This window comes from Neltuma alba, unplaced genomic scaffold (assembly GCF_004799145.2).
Source record: "Neltuma alba isolate B1F8T4 unplaced genomic scaffold, ASM479914v2 tig00012697_pilon, whole genome shotgun sequence".
Classification (NCBI taxonomy): Eukaryota; Viridiplantae; Streptophyta; class Magnoliopsida; order Fabales; family Fabaceae; genus Neltuma; species Neltuma alba.
Window position 1 is genome coordinate 99,995 of NW_021637124.1, and position 17,414 is coordinate 117,408.

Here is a 17,414-nt window from a genome sequence, read left to right on the forward strand (position 1 = left end):
TATAAGACCCTATTTATAGTTTACAAATACTATTTTATAATTAGGACCAGAGATAGTAGTTCATACTCATCACATGGGATTGGTTATGTGAAAATCATCTATATTGAATAATGGTGTGAAGTATCTGTTCTAGAACTCCTAATTTCCCAGTATATGGGTATTTCTTTTTTTTTTTTTTAATCGCAACTCCATTAACAGTTGCGAACAAAAAAGCCTTTCCTAAAGATCCTCCTATATGATAACATTTTCTTTTGTGAGGATCAGACTCAATCAAATGCTGCGTTGATAGACTAGCTAGTAACCCATTCTTGATTTTTACCATGGCTTCTATTGCTATTAAAACTGCCAAAGCATAACAGCTATCTGCAGCAAAGATGAATATTAGCAAAATTATCATGTTGAAAACACATTTCAACACTGCAATAATTGTTTACATAATTTTTCTTGGTCTTTAACATTTGTTAGTACTCCTCTTTTTTTTTTCTTTTTCCAATCATTGAGAATTTTCTATGAGAGAGAATGGGAGAATAGATAAGAAAAGACAGAGGCAAAAGAATAAAACGAATAGAAAAAATAAAGAATGTCTTGGGGACAAAGTCCCTAAGCCCTCGTAAGATTTGGCTAATTGATTGATGAGTCTCTAGGTTGTCAAATGGGGTGTTACATTTTGGATATCAGAAGCTGGTTGATTTAGTGGCTATTTGTTTTATTGTTTTGGAAAATATTTAAAAAAAGTTTTCATTTTAAAATTCTTAGAAGTCATGGCAATTTAGGAGCACTGAAATCTTGTTTCTCTATGTTGAATTTCAAAAACATGTTTCCAGCCAAAGCTTTGTCCCTTCCTTCAGTTTTGATAATGCATTGAATCCTTGCATTTTCAAGATGACGAAGAAGACATTGTTAACGGATATTATGTACCATGGCATATTTTAATATTCCATTCAATTAATATTCCTCATTTAATTCATATTCACCCTTTATGCAATAAGAAATCTGGTGCTCACTGGTTTTCTCACACACACACATATATATATCAATAAAAAATTGTCCACTGTTTAGAGTGTAGACTCTTTGGGATTTCCTTATAAACGCATAAATTCAAAGATATAGACTCCTTATTTAAAAGATTAAGCATCATGAAATAAGATCCATAAAAGAACAACACCACCACATAATAAAAGTACTCATACGGCAAATGACATGAAAATATATGAATAAGTACCACTATGGCCAAAATAAAACCTTCAATGATCGACTGTTGGGTTGGGAAAATATAAACTCATTTTGATTTAGTTCTTTTCAACCTCCCAACCCTCATAGGCTACCCACTTTTTTTTTAAAAAATTTTTTTTACATGTTTTATTTGAATTTAATAAGAAAAAAATTATTATTTTCATTAAATTTAAATGTAGTTTTGTATTTTTTTTAGAGATTTTAATTCTAAATTTATTTTTTCATTGTCTTTATTGTTTTATGATTTTTATATTATTAAAATAACTATTAAAAATGAATTTTGTGTTTGTATTTTAAGTTTTGAGATTAATTTAATTATACAATTACATGAAAATATAAAATAATGAAAATTAGACTTTAAAAGTTTGTAATTTAATTTAAAAATTAAAAATATATATTAAAAAAGAAAAAATTTTAAAACAAAAAAAAAGAGAGGTTGGTGGGCCAACTCACTTTTAACAGGCTCGTATTGGCTAAATGTTAGCGTATTAAGAAGTGATCTTTTTAGAATCAATCTGTACAGACTCCACCCGTAACATGATGAGTAGGTTCACATTACTAGCTTTAGGAGAAAACTATGAACTCATGGTATTGACTGAATAATACAAAATTATTAGTGAAGGAAAGGCCGAGAGGACTAATACATTCTATCTGTAGAGAGTGACAGCACCTCCACTTATACAGACTTTCTGGGCCGAGGCCCAATACAAGAAAGGATGAGTCTTATACAACATAATAACTAACTCAAATATTAAACAGAATAATAAATCTTCTTAACACTCCCCCTCAAGTTTGGGGGCATACAAGTTCATGGTCCCTAACTTGCTCATAATCCTTTGATGATCTTCCTTGCCCAGCCCTTTTGTAAATATATCAGCTTGCTGCTCTTTGCTTCTCACATGTTGCCGATTTATAACACCTTGCTGCAACTTTTTTCTTACAAAATGACAATCGATTTCTATATGTTTAGTTCTTTCGTGAAAAATTGGATTATTTGCAATATGAATAGCTGACTTGCTATCACAAAATACTTGAACAGGTTCTAATTCGTTTATATTCAAATCTTTCAGTAATCTGGTAATCCAGACTACTTCAGAAACAACACTACCCAGTGCCCTATACTCTGCCTCAGCTGAAGACTTGGAAACTGTATTTTGCTTCTTTGTTTTCCAGGATACCGGAGATCCTCCAAATTTGACAACATAGCCAGTTACAGATCTTCTTGTGTCTGGACATGTTCCCCAATCTGAATCCACATAACATTCTAGCTGAGATTTCTTTGACGCAGTAAGCAAGATCCCAAGTCCTGGTGTTTCTTTGAGATATCTTACTACTCGCATTGCTGCATTCATATGTGATCTTCTCGGGCTATTCATAAACTAACTCAACCCCTATATAGCAAAGCTTATATTAGGTCTAGTAATTGTTAAATATGACAACTTACCTATTAAGCGCCTATAGGAAGTCGGTTCAGGCAGCAGTGGATCATCTTTCTCATTCTTTGGATTGCCACTCAATCTTGTGCTCCTCTCCATTGGAACACTAAGAGGCTTTGCTGCTGTCAAACCCATGTCAGATAAGATATCCAAGGTATATTTTCGCTGATTAAGAATCAGACCCTGTTTGGACCTTGCTACCTCAATCCCCAAAAAATATCTAAGCTGTCCCAAATCTTTGATCTTAAACTTGTTGTGTAGAAACCTCTTAACCTCATTGATTCTCTCAGGCTTGTTGCTAGTTATTACTAGATCATCTACATAAACTAATATCAAGGTAATTTTAGAATCATTTTGCTTTATGAAAAGAGAATAATCATACATGCACTGCCTAAAACCTCCTTCTAAAAGAGCTTCAGTGAGCTTGGCATTCCATTGCCTTGATGCTTGTTTAAGACCATACAAGGATTTGGTCAATTTACATACCTTATTTGGTTTTGTATTGCCAAATCCTTGTGGAATGTTCATGTACACTTCCTCTTTCAAGTCACCTTGAAGAAAGGCATTGTGTACATCCATTTGATATATGTCCCAATCATTCATCACTGTAATGTTAATAATTACTCTAACTGTGACCATTTTAATGACAGGTGAAAAAGTTTCAAAATAATCCACCCCTTCTTGTTGACTATACCCTTTTGCAACTAATCTTGCCTTAAATCTATCCACATTGCCATTAGCATTATATTTCACCTTATAGACCCATTTGCAACCTATGGGTCTTTTCCCTTTTGGCAAATCCACTAGTTCCCATGTACCATTATCTTGGAGGGCCTTTATTTCTGCCTTCATGGCATCAACCCATCTCTGGTCCTTAGCTGCCTCTTCATAATTATATGGCTCGACAATACCATCAATATTTGAAAGCACAGATTTATAATTAAGTGACAGATGTGAATAAGAGAGAAAAGACTGCATAGGGTATTTTACCTGTCTTTTACCTTTGAGATCTAAATTTGGCTGATCAACAACGCATGCATAACCTAGCAAAGACTTGAAAGAAGTGTCAGCAGTACAAGCATAATCTTTCATCCATGTTGGGGGTTTCCTTTCATGAATAGGTCTAGCTATACTTTGATTGTTTTCAACATGAATTTCATTACCATTTTGTTCTACTGAATTCTGGTCTGTATTTACATCATCTTGCCCAATTTGTATTGGAGGAAAGGATTCAGTCTCATACCTATGATAGTTATGTCTAAAAAGATCAATCATGATATTAGCGTCTCCCCCTTGATTGATACGTATGTTATCTTTAAAGGGAAATTTTGTTTCGTCAAAGATCACATGTCTACTAATGAGTATATTTCTAGTCTGAATATTGTACAGAATGTAACCTTTTTGAGACCTTGGATAACCAAGAAAAACACAAGGGTAGGATCTATGTTGAAATTTATCTTGTGCTTGTAAGTTAGTGGCAAAGGCCAAACATCCAAAAACTTTCAAGGAGGACAGATCTGGTTGGTGCCCATAAATCATTTCGAAAGGTGTTTTATATCCTAAAACAGTAGAAGGAGTTCTATTGATAAGGTAAGTGGCAGTTTTTATTGCTTCCCCCCAGAATTTTAAAGGTGTAGCAGATTGAAAACCCAAACTTCTAGCCACATTTAAAAGATGCCTATGCTTACGTTCTACTATCTCATTTTGTTGAGGTGTATAAGGACAAGTAGTCTCATGAATAATCCCTTTATTGGTATTGGTCTAAGTAATAAGCGGCTTGGTACCATTTAAACGAGGTCTCGAGTTCGAGCCTCAACATATGCAGAAATCCCTGTTGGGAGATCCACCCATCACAGTCAAGTGCGCGATGTGGGTCGGATCCAGATGTAATCGGAGCAAAACTCCGGTGAATTAGGTGGGTAAAAAGAAAAAAGAAAAAAAGAAACAATTCCAAAAAGTTTTAGTCACTTAATGAGTTATCATCATCTCTAGCTGTATAGCTGATTGCAACCTACTAATCCCTATCACAACTTCTATATACTATACAAAAGATTAATAGATTAAATATAATTAGAAACGAGATAGGCATACCTAAAATCTTTATACCAACAAAATCGAAGTGCTTGGACTGATCCCTATCAATTCTATAATCGTTGGAGGAACTCTAGTTAGCTTGCAATTATACCCATAAATCCATTGATCTTTGCTAATCTTTAACAACTCCTGTGCAGCCGCTTCCACCATCCTTAAGCATAGAGCCATCAACCTCTACCCTGACAGAACCTACAAGAATAAAAGGAACGTTTGCCTCGTTTGAAGGAGGAGGATGGCTGTGTATGGTGCTCCTTCTTGGAAAGTCCTAATCTGCAACAACTTAGACAAACTAGAGTGGGGATTAAAACGATCCAAAACAATTGTCTGTACCAAAGAGCTTATTACATCTAAAAATCCAAATATCCCGACAAATATAATATACGTCCACTTTAGTTATCACTCCCAAACAAGAAAATAATAGTTAAATAAAATTTATATTATTTAATATGTAAAAAATATATATTTTATAAATGTATACTTAACAAAGCCAATATTACAATAATTTTTTTGCCTAACAATATTACATTCGTTAGATGAATTAGTTATTTATAATATTATTGAAAGATAAAATAAATTAAATATTAAATACCCTAAATAGTATTGAAGAAAATTTATATTTTTTACTGACAAAAATTTAGAAAAAAGACAAAAATTACTTATATTCCTACATATTTTTAGTTATTCGTGTGATATTAACATATGGTGAGGCAAATTTCACCCCATTAGTCGCAAGAAATGAGTTAATTAGTAAGGGGAAAATATGATTTCAAGTACTTATGCTGTAATCACGTTTTATTTATGGTTTTTGTAGTTTATTTTTGTAGTTTTTCATTTCTTCTATTTTCTCCCTTTGAAAAATTAGTCTTTTTATTTGGCTAAAGAATACGTTTTCCCCTCTAAGTTATATTAAGTTTTAGTTTATTCTCTTAAGTTTAAAACACGTACTTTTGACCCTTTAATCTTAACATCATTAGTTTAATTTAATGAAAAATACTGACTCAACAAATTTCAATAGTGATTTTGCCATGAAATGCTGATAAAATATATTTAAGATTTAAAAGGGTTAAGGTATAATTTTAACAATAAAATTTATCCTAAGAAGCACTAGACACCATAAAGTTTATTTAGATGTAAAAATATGCATGAAGTTGTCAAAATAGGGCATTTGATACTATATTGATAACATCGTTGCTTTACTGTTAGTGGGACCTACGAAATCAGCTTGAATGTGTAGTTTTAAACTTTTAATAACAAATTTTACATTAATGGGTACTAAACACTATAAAATTTGCTTGAGTTAAAAAATATATATACAAACTTTCTAGAATGAAGAAAAAATAATAAAATTTATCAACTCTCATGAATGTCTATTAACTTTATTCTTTTGAGTCCTACCAAATGTCACCTTTTCTCCATCCATTCCCACTTATAGCAAATTATAAAAATGAAAAACAGAACACAATTAGAATAGAGAGATTTCAGGTGCAATTTTTTTTTCCTAGTACATATCTACATAGCTTATGACTGAATTACTGAAATAACAAATGAGCGTGCGCCATGCCCCATAGACCGAGGTCATTATTTCCCCGTTGCCTTGCCCAAGACGAACGTCTACTTTTGAGTTTTGATTCTCTCTCTCTCTCTCTCTCTGTGGGATCTGATGCATTCGATTATGATTGAAAAAACTGGGAAGTTGTATGAACATAGATTTAGATATATGAGCTTATAATCAATTTCATTTGCCCAAGTTATAGATAAACTTTTGATTTTGCTATTTTCTCTAAAGTGCTGCACATTTTCTCCAACAATAGGAAGCAAAATAATTCAGAATTATGGATATTTAAGAGAGGAGCATAACATGCCGTATTTTGAACTTGAATCCTTGCTGTTACTAAACATATGCATTAAAACTTGTTTTTGTTGTATTAAAAAAATCATACCCCCTTAATATAAGAGTTAGTTTGAGTAGATTAAGAAAGTTTGTTAAGTTAGTTATTTATAATAAATAGATGTTATCTTTCCTAAAAAATCCTTACTAATCAAGTGTATTAGATTTAACATTTAATGAAACATTTCATATATGTAACAATTAAAAAGATTATCCTTAAAAATAAATAAATAAATATGAGATCACTGTAATGTTTTTTTGTGCGGTACTCTATCTAACTTTTGTTATAAATATTTGATACTAATTTAAATAAATTAATAGAATTAGTTAAAATTAGTAACAAATTTTTTTAATCTACTCAAATTAGTCAACTAACTCTTATTAATAAGTATATTAAAATAGGGCGTTGTCCACCCGTCCTGTCCTAAGATGAGAATCAGGCAATGAACCCAATAAAACGATTAAAATCTCATCAAGGATTGAGATCACTGTAATGTTTTTTTGTGTGGTACTCTATCTAACTTTTGCTATAAATATTTAATACTAATTTTACATAAATTAATATAATTAGTTAAAAAAAATTTACAAAATTTTTACAACCAACTAGGAATATTAAGTAAAGATTATTAGTATTTTAAACGAAATGTGTTATATTATGAAACACCATGGAAATCTTTCTCATGAGAACTTTGAGGGAGTACCATTTACGAGTGGAGAATGAAACTTTTACTTACATTCTAAGGGAATAATCGTACATCAAACTACAAGTTTTCTTGTTTTTTTTTTATTTTATTTTTTATCTTACATCAATTCTTTGTTAAAATTTTATAACTTCACTTTTCCAATGTTTTAAATCAAATTCATTCAGACTTGCCTTTTCTCCCCTCTCCTCCATTTCCCCTCATACCAAGCATAGAGAGAGGGATTGCGTGGCGGCTTCTTTATGTTATCCAAAAATAGAATGAAAAGATAATATCGTGAGTAACAGGAGAAACGATTGGAAACCAGGGATCACGTAAAAGTCATTTATTAATATTAAACGCAAGTTTCAATCAAGGAAAGACGTTTAAATTAAAGAAAACCCAATGCTTGCCGACATAGCAAGTCCTGTCCTGATCTGGTTACACATGCCATAAAATACTGCCTCCCCAGTCACGTCATTTTTTCCTCTGACTTCGCTTGAGTCATGGCGATCACCATCGTATTAGTTATTGAGAAGTCTTCGGAACAACGCAATCTCCGGATTTGGGCTCGAAATCTCTAAGCCCATCAAATCAACCATTTATGTACAATGTGTAACGATGCAACAACCATGCGTCTTTAATCTTGGCTGAAATGGACGCAAGTTTGTGAATTACTGGGACCTATTTTGACTTGCCAAAAAAGGGCAGTAATCATATACATCTATATCTATGCTTAACACACAATACACTAATTCTAAGAAGGGACATTCTTTCTTGAGCCAAGAAAGATGAACAAACAGTAATTTAATATATGGACACCACACTACTGCTTCTCCATTAGACAGAAGATCTACTGGTCTCGAGGACTTGTCCGCGGTAAGCACATCCCCGAGTTTAGACATGTCCAACGGATCTACAACTTGCACGCTGTAAAACTGCAGAAACAATGAAGCGAAAAAAGATAAATAATCTTCAATACATGGTGCTACTGCACATTTTATGTCCAGTTCCAAGAGAAATATGCAACAACTATGGCACTTTCCAGGCCCTGGACCATTATCATTTCCATGCTACCAGGACCAAGGTAAAACCAGCATATAGTTAACTAATCATAAGTTTGGGGTGACCTGCTGCGTGCAGGCTTTGAAATTGCATGGTTACATATGAATTCTAACTGAATTTACATGGTCACAAAAGAGTGTAACTATACTCTTTCTTAAAGATAAGGAAGTACGTGTAAGGAGACAACATAACATTTTGAGAATCTGCAAGCACCAAAAGTCATAGGGGTTAAGCATGCCTGTATGACAACCAAATGCGTTCAGAATACTGAATAGAGGAACTAAAGCTACGGGTGGATGAGGAGAAAACATAAATGAAATGCGCTGATATTGATAAGCGTCAAAAGCAGGGGAAAATGCACATGATTGCCACATATGCCCCTTGGTGCTGTAAAGTGTAAACATAAACGAAGATTCTGAACCTAGCATCCATAAAACATTAAAGAAATCAATCAAGGGAATCAACCAGGGGAGAATTAAAGGCTTGCACATGGATGAAATCACCAGAGAGCATAGCTTACCCATCTATCTCTATATAACCAAGGTAGCACTTGCCTTCGGCTGATACACAAGTTGTTTCAGCCAACATAGTAGAAACTAAAGTCGTTATTTAAAGATCTTGTGTCAAAATAGTAGTTCCTTAGGCTCTGCATCAATTTATCACCACAACAAATCATTTCAACTACATCAAGAACCTAGTAAAATTAAATCATATGCTAAAAACAACACTAACCAGTCTTTGGAACGGAATGTTGTTGATAACTTAGGTCTGCACCTTCACTGACCTCCATTTTGCTTGCATCTATTTTTCTCTTTATCTTTGAGGAGCTTAGGGAGCCTTCAACTATAAAGCATAGAGGAAAAAGTACAATCAGTGATACTCAAGAAAAATATTTGTATGTGCTGAAATGATCTGTAGATGTGGCTTGCACGTGCATCAAAACGTTAGACACATCAATTACGACCTCAGAAGCCACGGATAGTTTAACAGACAAATCTAGATTGTCCTTCGGCCGTCAGAAAAACAATACCAGATTATCAGTGGAATAAATTGATCCTTATGATGGAAGGACATCATGTCTATCAGGTTTAAGCAGATCTAACCACAATTATATTGTTTGTGATTTGAATTATGAGAGCAATTTAGTGAAAATCCCTCAATTATGATATTTTATTTAAAATATATTGACTACTCAAAAGTTCAACGTAACAGGTAAGTACCTTGCCATTCCCATACCACTTTGGATTCGCCCTTCACCAGCTTTGGATAGCGATCTACTCGAGAATCTTCTTGAACCAACTCTTCAACCTGTGATGCAAAGCAAAGTTATTAAGAAAAACTTAAACGATCATTCAATGAGTTAGTAGTAAAGATTCACTGACATGTTCATCTTATTAAACTTTAATTAAAGGTCAACAGTTATTGGATGGCTCCAATGTAGCCATGAACATCAGCTCTTCAAATATTTAAGTTCAAACTTGACCAGACATGTTGTTTTAAACATTTGTATCTTTAATCAATTAACAAGCTCAATGACAAAAGACCGAAAACCCCAACTCTGGAATTCTTTAAAGGGATATACCACAACAAAGCATGTCTCTATCTTGGTGGAAGCCTCATGATTGAAAGAAATATGATTGTCTAATTGAATATTAATAATAACATGGAGAGGAGCAGGAAAAATTTGAAAAAATAGGCTGTCAGTACAAAGAAAAAATTATATCTAAATAACAACGTGTGGGGAAACTTCTGCAACAGAAAAACTTGAATACAAAGTATATATATACCCACACAGGTTGCTTCAATATGCTAATATCAATTATTGGGATGACAACAGAATAATCAAGTGCGGCTCAGTCCATTATAACTAAGTACCTTTTTCCATAACAAAGGGTCCTTCCGCTCTCTTGGCAAAAGTAGGTGATCTCGTAATCTAGAGGCAACAACCCAAGGCTCACATTCGCCATTAACATTCTTTGACATCAATGCATTCTCTTCAAGTATATCACAGACCTATTTCATCAGCAACAAAGGACTGTTGTTTTTTATGGAGTATTGAAGCAAATACAAGAGTAGAATCAGAATGAAGTCACAATTAATCAGACATACAACAGCAGGCACGAAGAGCTGTCATAAGTGCAATTTAAAGGAGTAAAAAACACACAAATATTTTTTCCTCTTTTTGATAAAACTGAATGTTAAATTTATTTGCCATCTAATCTATTGTCCCATTGCACCACTGGAGTTCTCGTTTCTTATGTAATGCAGACTTCAAATTGCACAAAGTACGGACATTTGAAAAAAAAAGAAAAGAAAAGGAAAGGACACTTTTACATTTATAAAATACAGAAGTATAAAGCATATCCAATAACATCAGGCACGGTTATCCAGTTAATGTGCTTTGAAACAATTTCAACGAAGGGATATGCTCACCATACAAACATAGCCTGGCAATATGTATTTATTCATAAAGTATGTCATGGCCATTCATCATTCATTCACTATCCATAATAAATATCTTTCAGAACCAGTATATTACTCAAAGCGATCTATCTAACAACTCTATTTAACTGACGGAAAATGTTTGATAAAATATCATCCAAGGAATCAGATTAAATAAACAACAATGTTCAGCCATACCTGGTTGTAAAGCTCTTCAACTCTTCTTGACATGCGTATCTTCCAATGGATTTTCCAGACGAAGAATGTGCATCCAACAAGCTGTTTGATCCCAATACAGTCAATAAGTCTAATCATATTAACAATGGAACATATACATTAAAGAATGTCTTCAAGACTGGAGTACCATGGCACAAATCGGCAAAAAAACTAGAATGTGCTGTGAGACCCACTGATGAATGCGACAAGTATATGGCTTGAAATGCTCCACCAATAAGTCTGGACATTTAAACTCCTTCATCCTATATGAGACAGAAGGATATCAAATATCCGAAGTATTAGGAAACATATGTCAAAAAGCAAAAGTCACTAAACCATGATCCTTGGAGGTTGGTAAGAAAATATGATATACCCAAGAGAATTTTTCCTTGTCTCCATTAATTTAGCCATTGTCTCAATTGCCCTTTGTTTTGTATAATTATAAAGTGCATTATCCAGAAGAACATTTTCCATAAGCTCAAAATTACCAAAGCGATTCCATATTTCATCCTCTTCAACCTGCAAAGGGTTTACAAACAAGAAACCAGAACCATCAATGTGAGTCAAACTGCATTAGCATTAGAGAATGAAATTGATAGGGATACAAATACACCGCACAATCAGAGGGTTAAAAGTGTCAACAGACCCAGACTGATCCGATTCCATAGCACAAATATTGAGCATAATCTTCACATAGGCTACATTCTACTTTCTCTGACTGTGATAACATCATAGAAAAGAACAGCAAGTCAGAGTGATAGGCATAAAATTCAAAGACAAAAGGTGGAAAAGAAGGCTGCCCTCATTACTCAGTATTAGTAAAGCAGAATAAATAAAGCTCAAGGAACACACAATTTTTTTAGCTGATCTGTTAATATCTCCATCTTCTACACACAACTTCCCATGCTTTCGGTAACCCTGGAGACACTCCAATTTGCCATCATGACATGCTCCATTACTTGGGCAAGGCTCACAATCATCTGCGACAATCTCGAGTCAAAAGAAATTAATGCCTACACGGGAAACAAATATTAAACCCACAACTATACCTTGAGCCTATGAAATTTTAACATTATAAAGCAGTCAATACACTCAAGAGAAAACCATTGAGGTAACATGAAGAGTTAAAAAAACTCCCTGAGGTGCTTGCAAAGGCATCTATGTTGGACCAAAATGAGTGAAACAACAATATAATGGTCAAAATTCCAAAAATCAACATGTATTAAATGGAACACAGACACATGATTGTGTGCAATTTTTATTCAAAGAAGGAGAAAACAGGTCAGTTATTTATTTTGACAAGTGATAGATTTTGTTAGGGATGACATTTAAGTGTATTCAATCACTGATTAATAGGAAAAAATATAACCAAAAAAAAAAAAAAAGAGTTTCAAAGACAAAAGGATCATGTGCAATTCATTGTACACTACATAAAGTTATAGTTATATTAAGACGTCTCAAACTCACTCAGATTAGAGCTGTAGCATCAAGTGTGGCGATTTGGCCTGTTGACTAGTAAATAGCAATTATTTTAAGTAAAGTAACCTAGCCACCGTTTTTCCAAGATTGAAAGCCAAACCCAATACCTATTGTTGTGTGCAATTAATCCGTTTTTCCAAGATTGAAAGCCAAACCCAATACCTATTGTTGTGTGCAATTAATCAAGCCTAGGTATTTTTCATATCAAAATTATGAAGGATGGGAACTTACAGAAAGGGTGGGAACTTACAGAATGCGCGTGTGCAGATGTATTAGACACTGATACTTCAAATTACATATGCAAGCAAGTCCCCATGGTGTCAGTGTCTATTTTTCCGGTATCAAAGTTTGCGGCCCAACAACACTTAGATTCATACCATACGATAAGAAATATTATCTTACGCTAGAAAGAATCAGATGAGGGCAACGCACCTCAAAATGCAGGTGCCCACTAAGCCATGAAGACATTGATTTTATCACGAAAGAGGAAAATCATCATTCTAAATTTTTCTAGATAGAAGCTAAATAAGTCTACGAATTAAGCACAGAAGTGAGCTCTAGAGCTATCGAAGTAATGCAATGAAAGTCAGTAGTATTACCCCTTTCCTATTCATGATCCACTATGTACCTATTAAACAGTCATGCTAAGAAAATAATTTCATTAGAAGAAGCTCTCACCGGAAAACGTATCCGGAAACTCTACGTTGCTATCGCAAAATGGCTTAGTTGGGGAATCAACAACAGACGTGAAGAAGAGACTGCAGGTCCAAGCAACTGCTGATGCGAATGTAACGACGACGATGAGCCTGAGGAACTCGTGCTTCGAGGGAAAGAAGTTAGCAGGGGGTTCCATGAACGATTTCAAAGAAGAAGAAGAATTGTGATGGTGATTTGAAGTTTTGGCATTGGACTTGAGTTTTGCGCGCTTCATTTGAGAGGTCCGGTCGAGCGGGATGCTCAGACCGCCCTTTTACGGCATCCTCGCCTGCAATTATTTTGCCTTCGCCTAAAAACGACTGGAATATGTTTCAAAAGTGAGAAGTATTTACACACACGTATCCGCATAACTAATCTATAAATATTAAAAAAAATAATAATAAATTTTTTAAATTTTGAAATTTCAAAATAAGAATGACTATAAAAATATGCTGTTATTTTTTTGTAATAAACAAAAGGGAAAATGACGTATAAAGAAACCTGAAATTATAAAATGCCAAAATAGGAAGCTAAGCAAATGTACTACCAGATAGGAAAGTGTTGCCTGATTTGGGATTATGCAAATGTTGAGCAATTACTAAAAAACCCTTTTGGCAGTCACAGTTTGAAAGCAGAGAGAGAGAGGCGCGAACTGTCGCTCGTGTTTCCTGGTTTCTCGCTTCCACCATCTCTGTTTCTGCCCTAAAAATGCTGGCAAGTTGGATAATTGATGACCCCGAAATAGTGTGCGCGTAAGACAGCAGAGGAGTTCGAAGTGGAAGGGTGTGCTGTTTGAAGGGCGAACGTGGTCGCGTCGGTGTGATTGTGTGGAAGGACAAAGGGTGGCGCGCGGTGATTCACCATTAGAGCTGGGAATCAGGGCCGGCCCTTCAGGGCTGGCGGGCTTAAAAGGGCCGGCCCTCCAGGGCTGAAATTTCAAAAATACCCCGATTTGCTAGGCCCGGCCCTTAAGCTACAGGGCTCAAGGCCGGCCCGCAGGCTTTTGACCCGTTTAAGAAAAAATGTTATTTTTATATTTATCATTTTTTATAAAAAATAAAAATAAACCAATGAAATTATTAATAAAAGACATAAATATGAATAAAATTAAATAAAAAATATAAAATATCCTCATATATAAATATCCATCAACATCCAAGAACATCTAAAACATTTATTAACAAGATAACAACATCCAAAAGTTTTATCTATAGTACAATTGTATAATAAATAAACACTATTATTAATCTTTTGAAACTTCATCATCACTATAATTAATTACTCTTCTTCATAAGTATGCTTTTCTTTCATAATAAAAATATCAAGTTTTTCTTCTTTATAGGAATTTTACTTTTAAATTTTTCAATCTAGATATTATTTTACTTTAATGTGAGAAATATTGTTGTTGAAACTCATGAATTTCTAATTCAAATTATAGAATACATGTTATATAAGTATAAAAATACTCTATTATCAAATATATATATAGTTTAAAAATATCAATACATATAATATAAATCAAATCATTATTAAAGTCCAAATTAACCCATTTTTAAAAAATTTAATTGGATAAATTATTGTCTAAAACTAAATTTAATTTTAAAATGATAATAATAACTAAATATTTGAAATATTATTAACAATGTAAAAAATTAATAACATTAGAATTATATAAAAAAATTTACAAAACAAAAAAAATTATAAAAAGGCTTAAACGGGCCAGCCCGCAGCCCTCCAGGGCCGGCCCTTTTAAGCCCTCGGCCCTCCAGGGCTTATTTCCCGTTTGAAGGGAAAAACATCAAACCCGGCCCTCATAATTTTAGGGCCTAAACGGGCCGGCCTGACGGGCTCGGCCTGTTTTCCTAGCTCTATTCACCATTGCAGTTAACAAGCATCAACGGCATTTCACTGAGATAAGTTTAGGCATTTAAGTTTCGTGCTGTGGTCGACGTTTCTGGGTGAGTGGTGGAAGAAATGATTAGGCAATATTTAGATATGACGTGATGAAGTTTGTGAATGACAGGAATGGTGATTAAGGGTTTATGCTGAGTCTGTGTGGCATGCTAATTGTTTACTATAACAAAGTTGAGAACTGTGAGGTTAGGGAAAAATGGGTTTCCAAATCAGTGGGAAAATTATCTGATTGAGTGGAAAGATTATATGAAAGAACTGGAAATGACAATAACATACTGGTAAATGACAATGAAGGAACCTGAAATGACCATATGCATAGTAATGACCTTGCTATCTGATTGACCAGAAAGATTATCTGAACGAAGTGGAAATGACAGTAACATACTGGTAAATGACTATGGAGGAACATGAAATGACCATATTCTCAGTAATGACCCTACTGTCTGATTGACTGGAAAGATTATATGAACAAACTAGAAATGACAATAACATACTGGTAAATGACAATGAATTAATTGGAAACGACCATATGCATAGTAATGACCTTACCGTCAGTCTGTAATGGTCATATTAGTAATGAAAATAAATTAATTGGAAACGACCATATTCATAGTAGCATCCTTATTGTCAGTCTGTAATAGCCATATTGTAAATGACAATGAAGGAACTGGAAATGACCATAACATACCTGGAAAGAACTAGATATTTAGTATTTGTATAACAATTATGACTTAATGATCGTACATTGATGACTTTGCAGAACTATACGAGATGGTGTTGGAAGAAGGGGAAGGGTCCAAAAGCAAATGAGTCTATAGTGGGCTTGTGTTGTTCAGAAGGGAGTATATGGCAAAACGAGGGGAAAAGTGTAAAAACGCAAGAGAAGAAAAAATTGAAGTGGGGAAGGCATGGAGGGCCTTGAGTGAAGAAGAGAAAGACATGTATAATGAGAGGGCAAACAAAACGAAGCCAGAGAAAGGTGAGAAGAAGAAGTATGATGTTCCCTTGTACACCCGGTGCTCATTGTCTGGATTTCTATCATTGGCTGAGTATGTGAAGAAGAACAGGCTGTTAAGGCAGAAAGTTGAGAGGATGGGATTTGGGAACTTGCTTAATGTGAATGTGAAGCAACTTCCACGTGATCTACTTGTGTCATTGTTGAGATGCTATGACCCACCAACACATTTTTTGACCATTAGGGGGCAAGGGCAGGCAATTGAGGCAAAAGATGCTCATGAGTTTCTAGGTGTACCTGACAGTGGGGAGGAAGTGAAATCTGATGTTAGTGAGGATGACCCGGAATACAAGAGGTTAAAGGACACTTATTGGAAGGTTCCATTTACCCAGATACTGAAGAGGATATTATCTGGGAAAGAAAGCGACAATTTTGAGTTCCTATTTATGCTTTATACAGTTGGAGTTTTTTTATGTCCTGGGCCAAGCACAACTGTGCATATACGTTTGTTGAAAGTGATGCGTCACATGATGGATTGGTTTAGGAAATATGATTGGTCAACATATATAATCAAGAACCTGTGGAAGGAAATGGGAGACTTTGTGGAGATGATAAAGAAGAAGAAGAAAGGAACCTACAATGTTGGAGGGTGTCTTTATTTGCTACTGGTAAGTCAATATTTTTCTTATGGTTCATTATATTTTTGTTTTATGTTATTGTTGTAGAAGTGTGACCTATCTTTATTTGGTTTTGCAGCTGTATTTTGTTGAGCGTTTCTCGCTGGGATTGTCTGTTGACCGGGGTTCAACAAGCCCCATTGAATATTGGACTGAGGAGAAGATAAAGGGGAGGGTGGAGAAAGAGAGAGGTAGCAACATGGGAATATTGCATGGAAGTAGTGGCAGCGAGGTTTACTCAGCAGGACATGAGGACAGTCCAATTCTGCAGTCTTTAGATCTGGTATGTGGGAATTTAGAAAATATACGTGACCTAAGTTTAAGTAAGTCTATTAGCAAGGTTGATACTTGAGATGACAAGACTTTATTTACAAATGACTAGTGAGATACTGGCATTTGATAATAGTGATCAATTTTTTTGATATCTTCATTTACTGTGTATGCAGGCGTTGAAGGAGTTGAGTGCTCGTTTTGTTAAGAAGCTTGAAGAAAGCTAGAGGACGTTAATGAAGGCTCTTGATGATGAGCTACTCAAACTGCTGATTGGATTGAATGCCAAAGTTAAGGGGATGGGGAATGAGAATGCCACTACTAAAGAAGGGGTTGAAACAATTGGTGATGCAGGTGGTAACAATCTGA

The 17,414-nt window shown here is 34.4% G+C and overlaps 1 protein-coding gene across 2 annotated transcripts; it reads right to left on the bottom strand.

Annotated features, from left to right (window-relative positions):
- Window positions 1-7,662: 7,662 nt before the first annotated feature.
- Window positions 7,663-13,525, bottom strand: LOC114729979 (uncharacterized). Of its 2 annotated transcripts, XR_003738798.1 has the most exons (11): window positions 13,212-13,525; window positions 11,907-12,034; window positions 11,701-11,772; window positions 11,428-11,573; window positions 11,203-11,317; window positions 11,037-11,117; window positions 10,272-10,409; window positions 9,617-9,704; window positions 9,129-9,239; window positions 8,917-9,042; window positions 7,663-8,269 (listed from the first exon to the last, which is right to left on the bottom strand). XR_003738798.1 is itself a non-coding variant. In XM_028916996.1 (10 exons), the coding sequence occupies exons 1-10, from the start codon at window positions 13,462-13,464 to the stop codon at window positions 8,229-8,231; spliced, it is 1,173 nt and encodes a 390-aa protein (XP_028772829.1). In that variant the 5' UTR covers window positions 13,465-13,525; the 3' UTR covers window positions 7,663-8,228. The 2 variants fall into 2 exon arrangements, 1 of the variants encoding a protein (XP_028772829.1); XM_028916996.1 differs by lacking the exon at window positions 8,917-9,042.
- Between the last annotated feature and the right edge of the window lie 3,889 nt (window positions 13,526-17,414).

Excerpts from the sequence above, each read along its gene's own strand:
- LOC114729979 (XM_028916996.1), bottom strand. The coding sequence starts at position 13,464 with ATGAAGCGCGCAAAACTCAAGTCCAATGCCAAAACTTCAAATCACCAT. Across the intron at positions 11,773-11,906 it reads ACAGATCAGCTAAAAAAATT|TCAGAGAAAGTAGAATGTAG; the intron begins GTGTGTTCCTTG and ends ATGTTATCACAG. Across the intron at positions 11,118-11,202 it reads TTTTGCCGATTTGTGCCATG|CTTGTTGGATGCACATTCTT; the intron begins GTACTCCAGTCT and ends GGGATCAAACAG.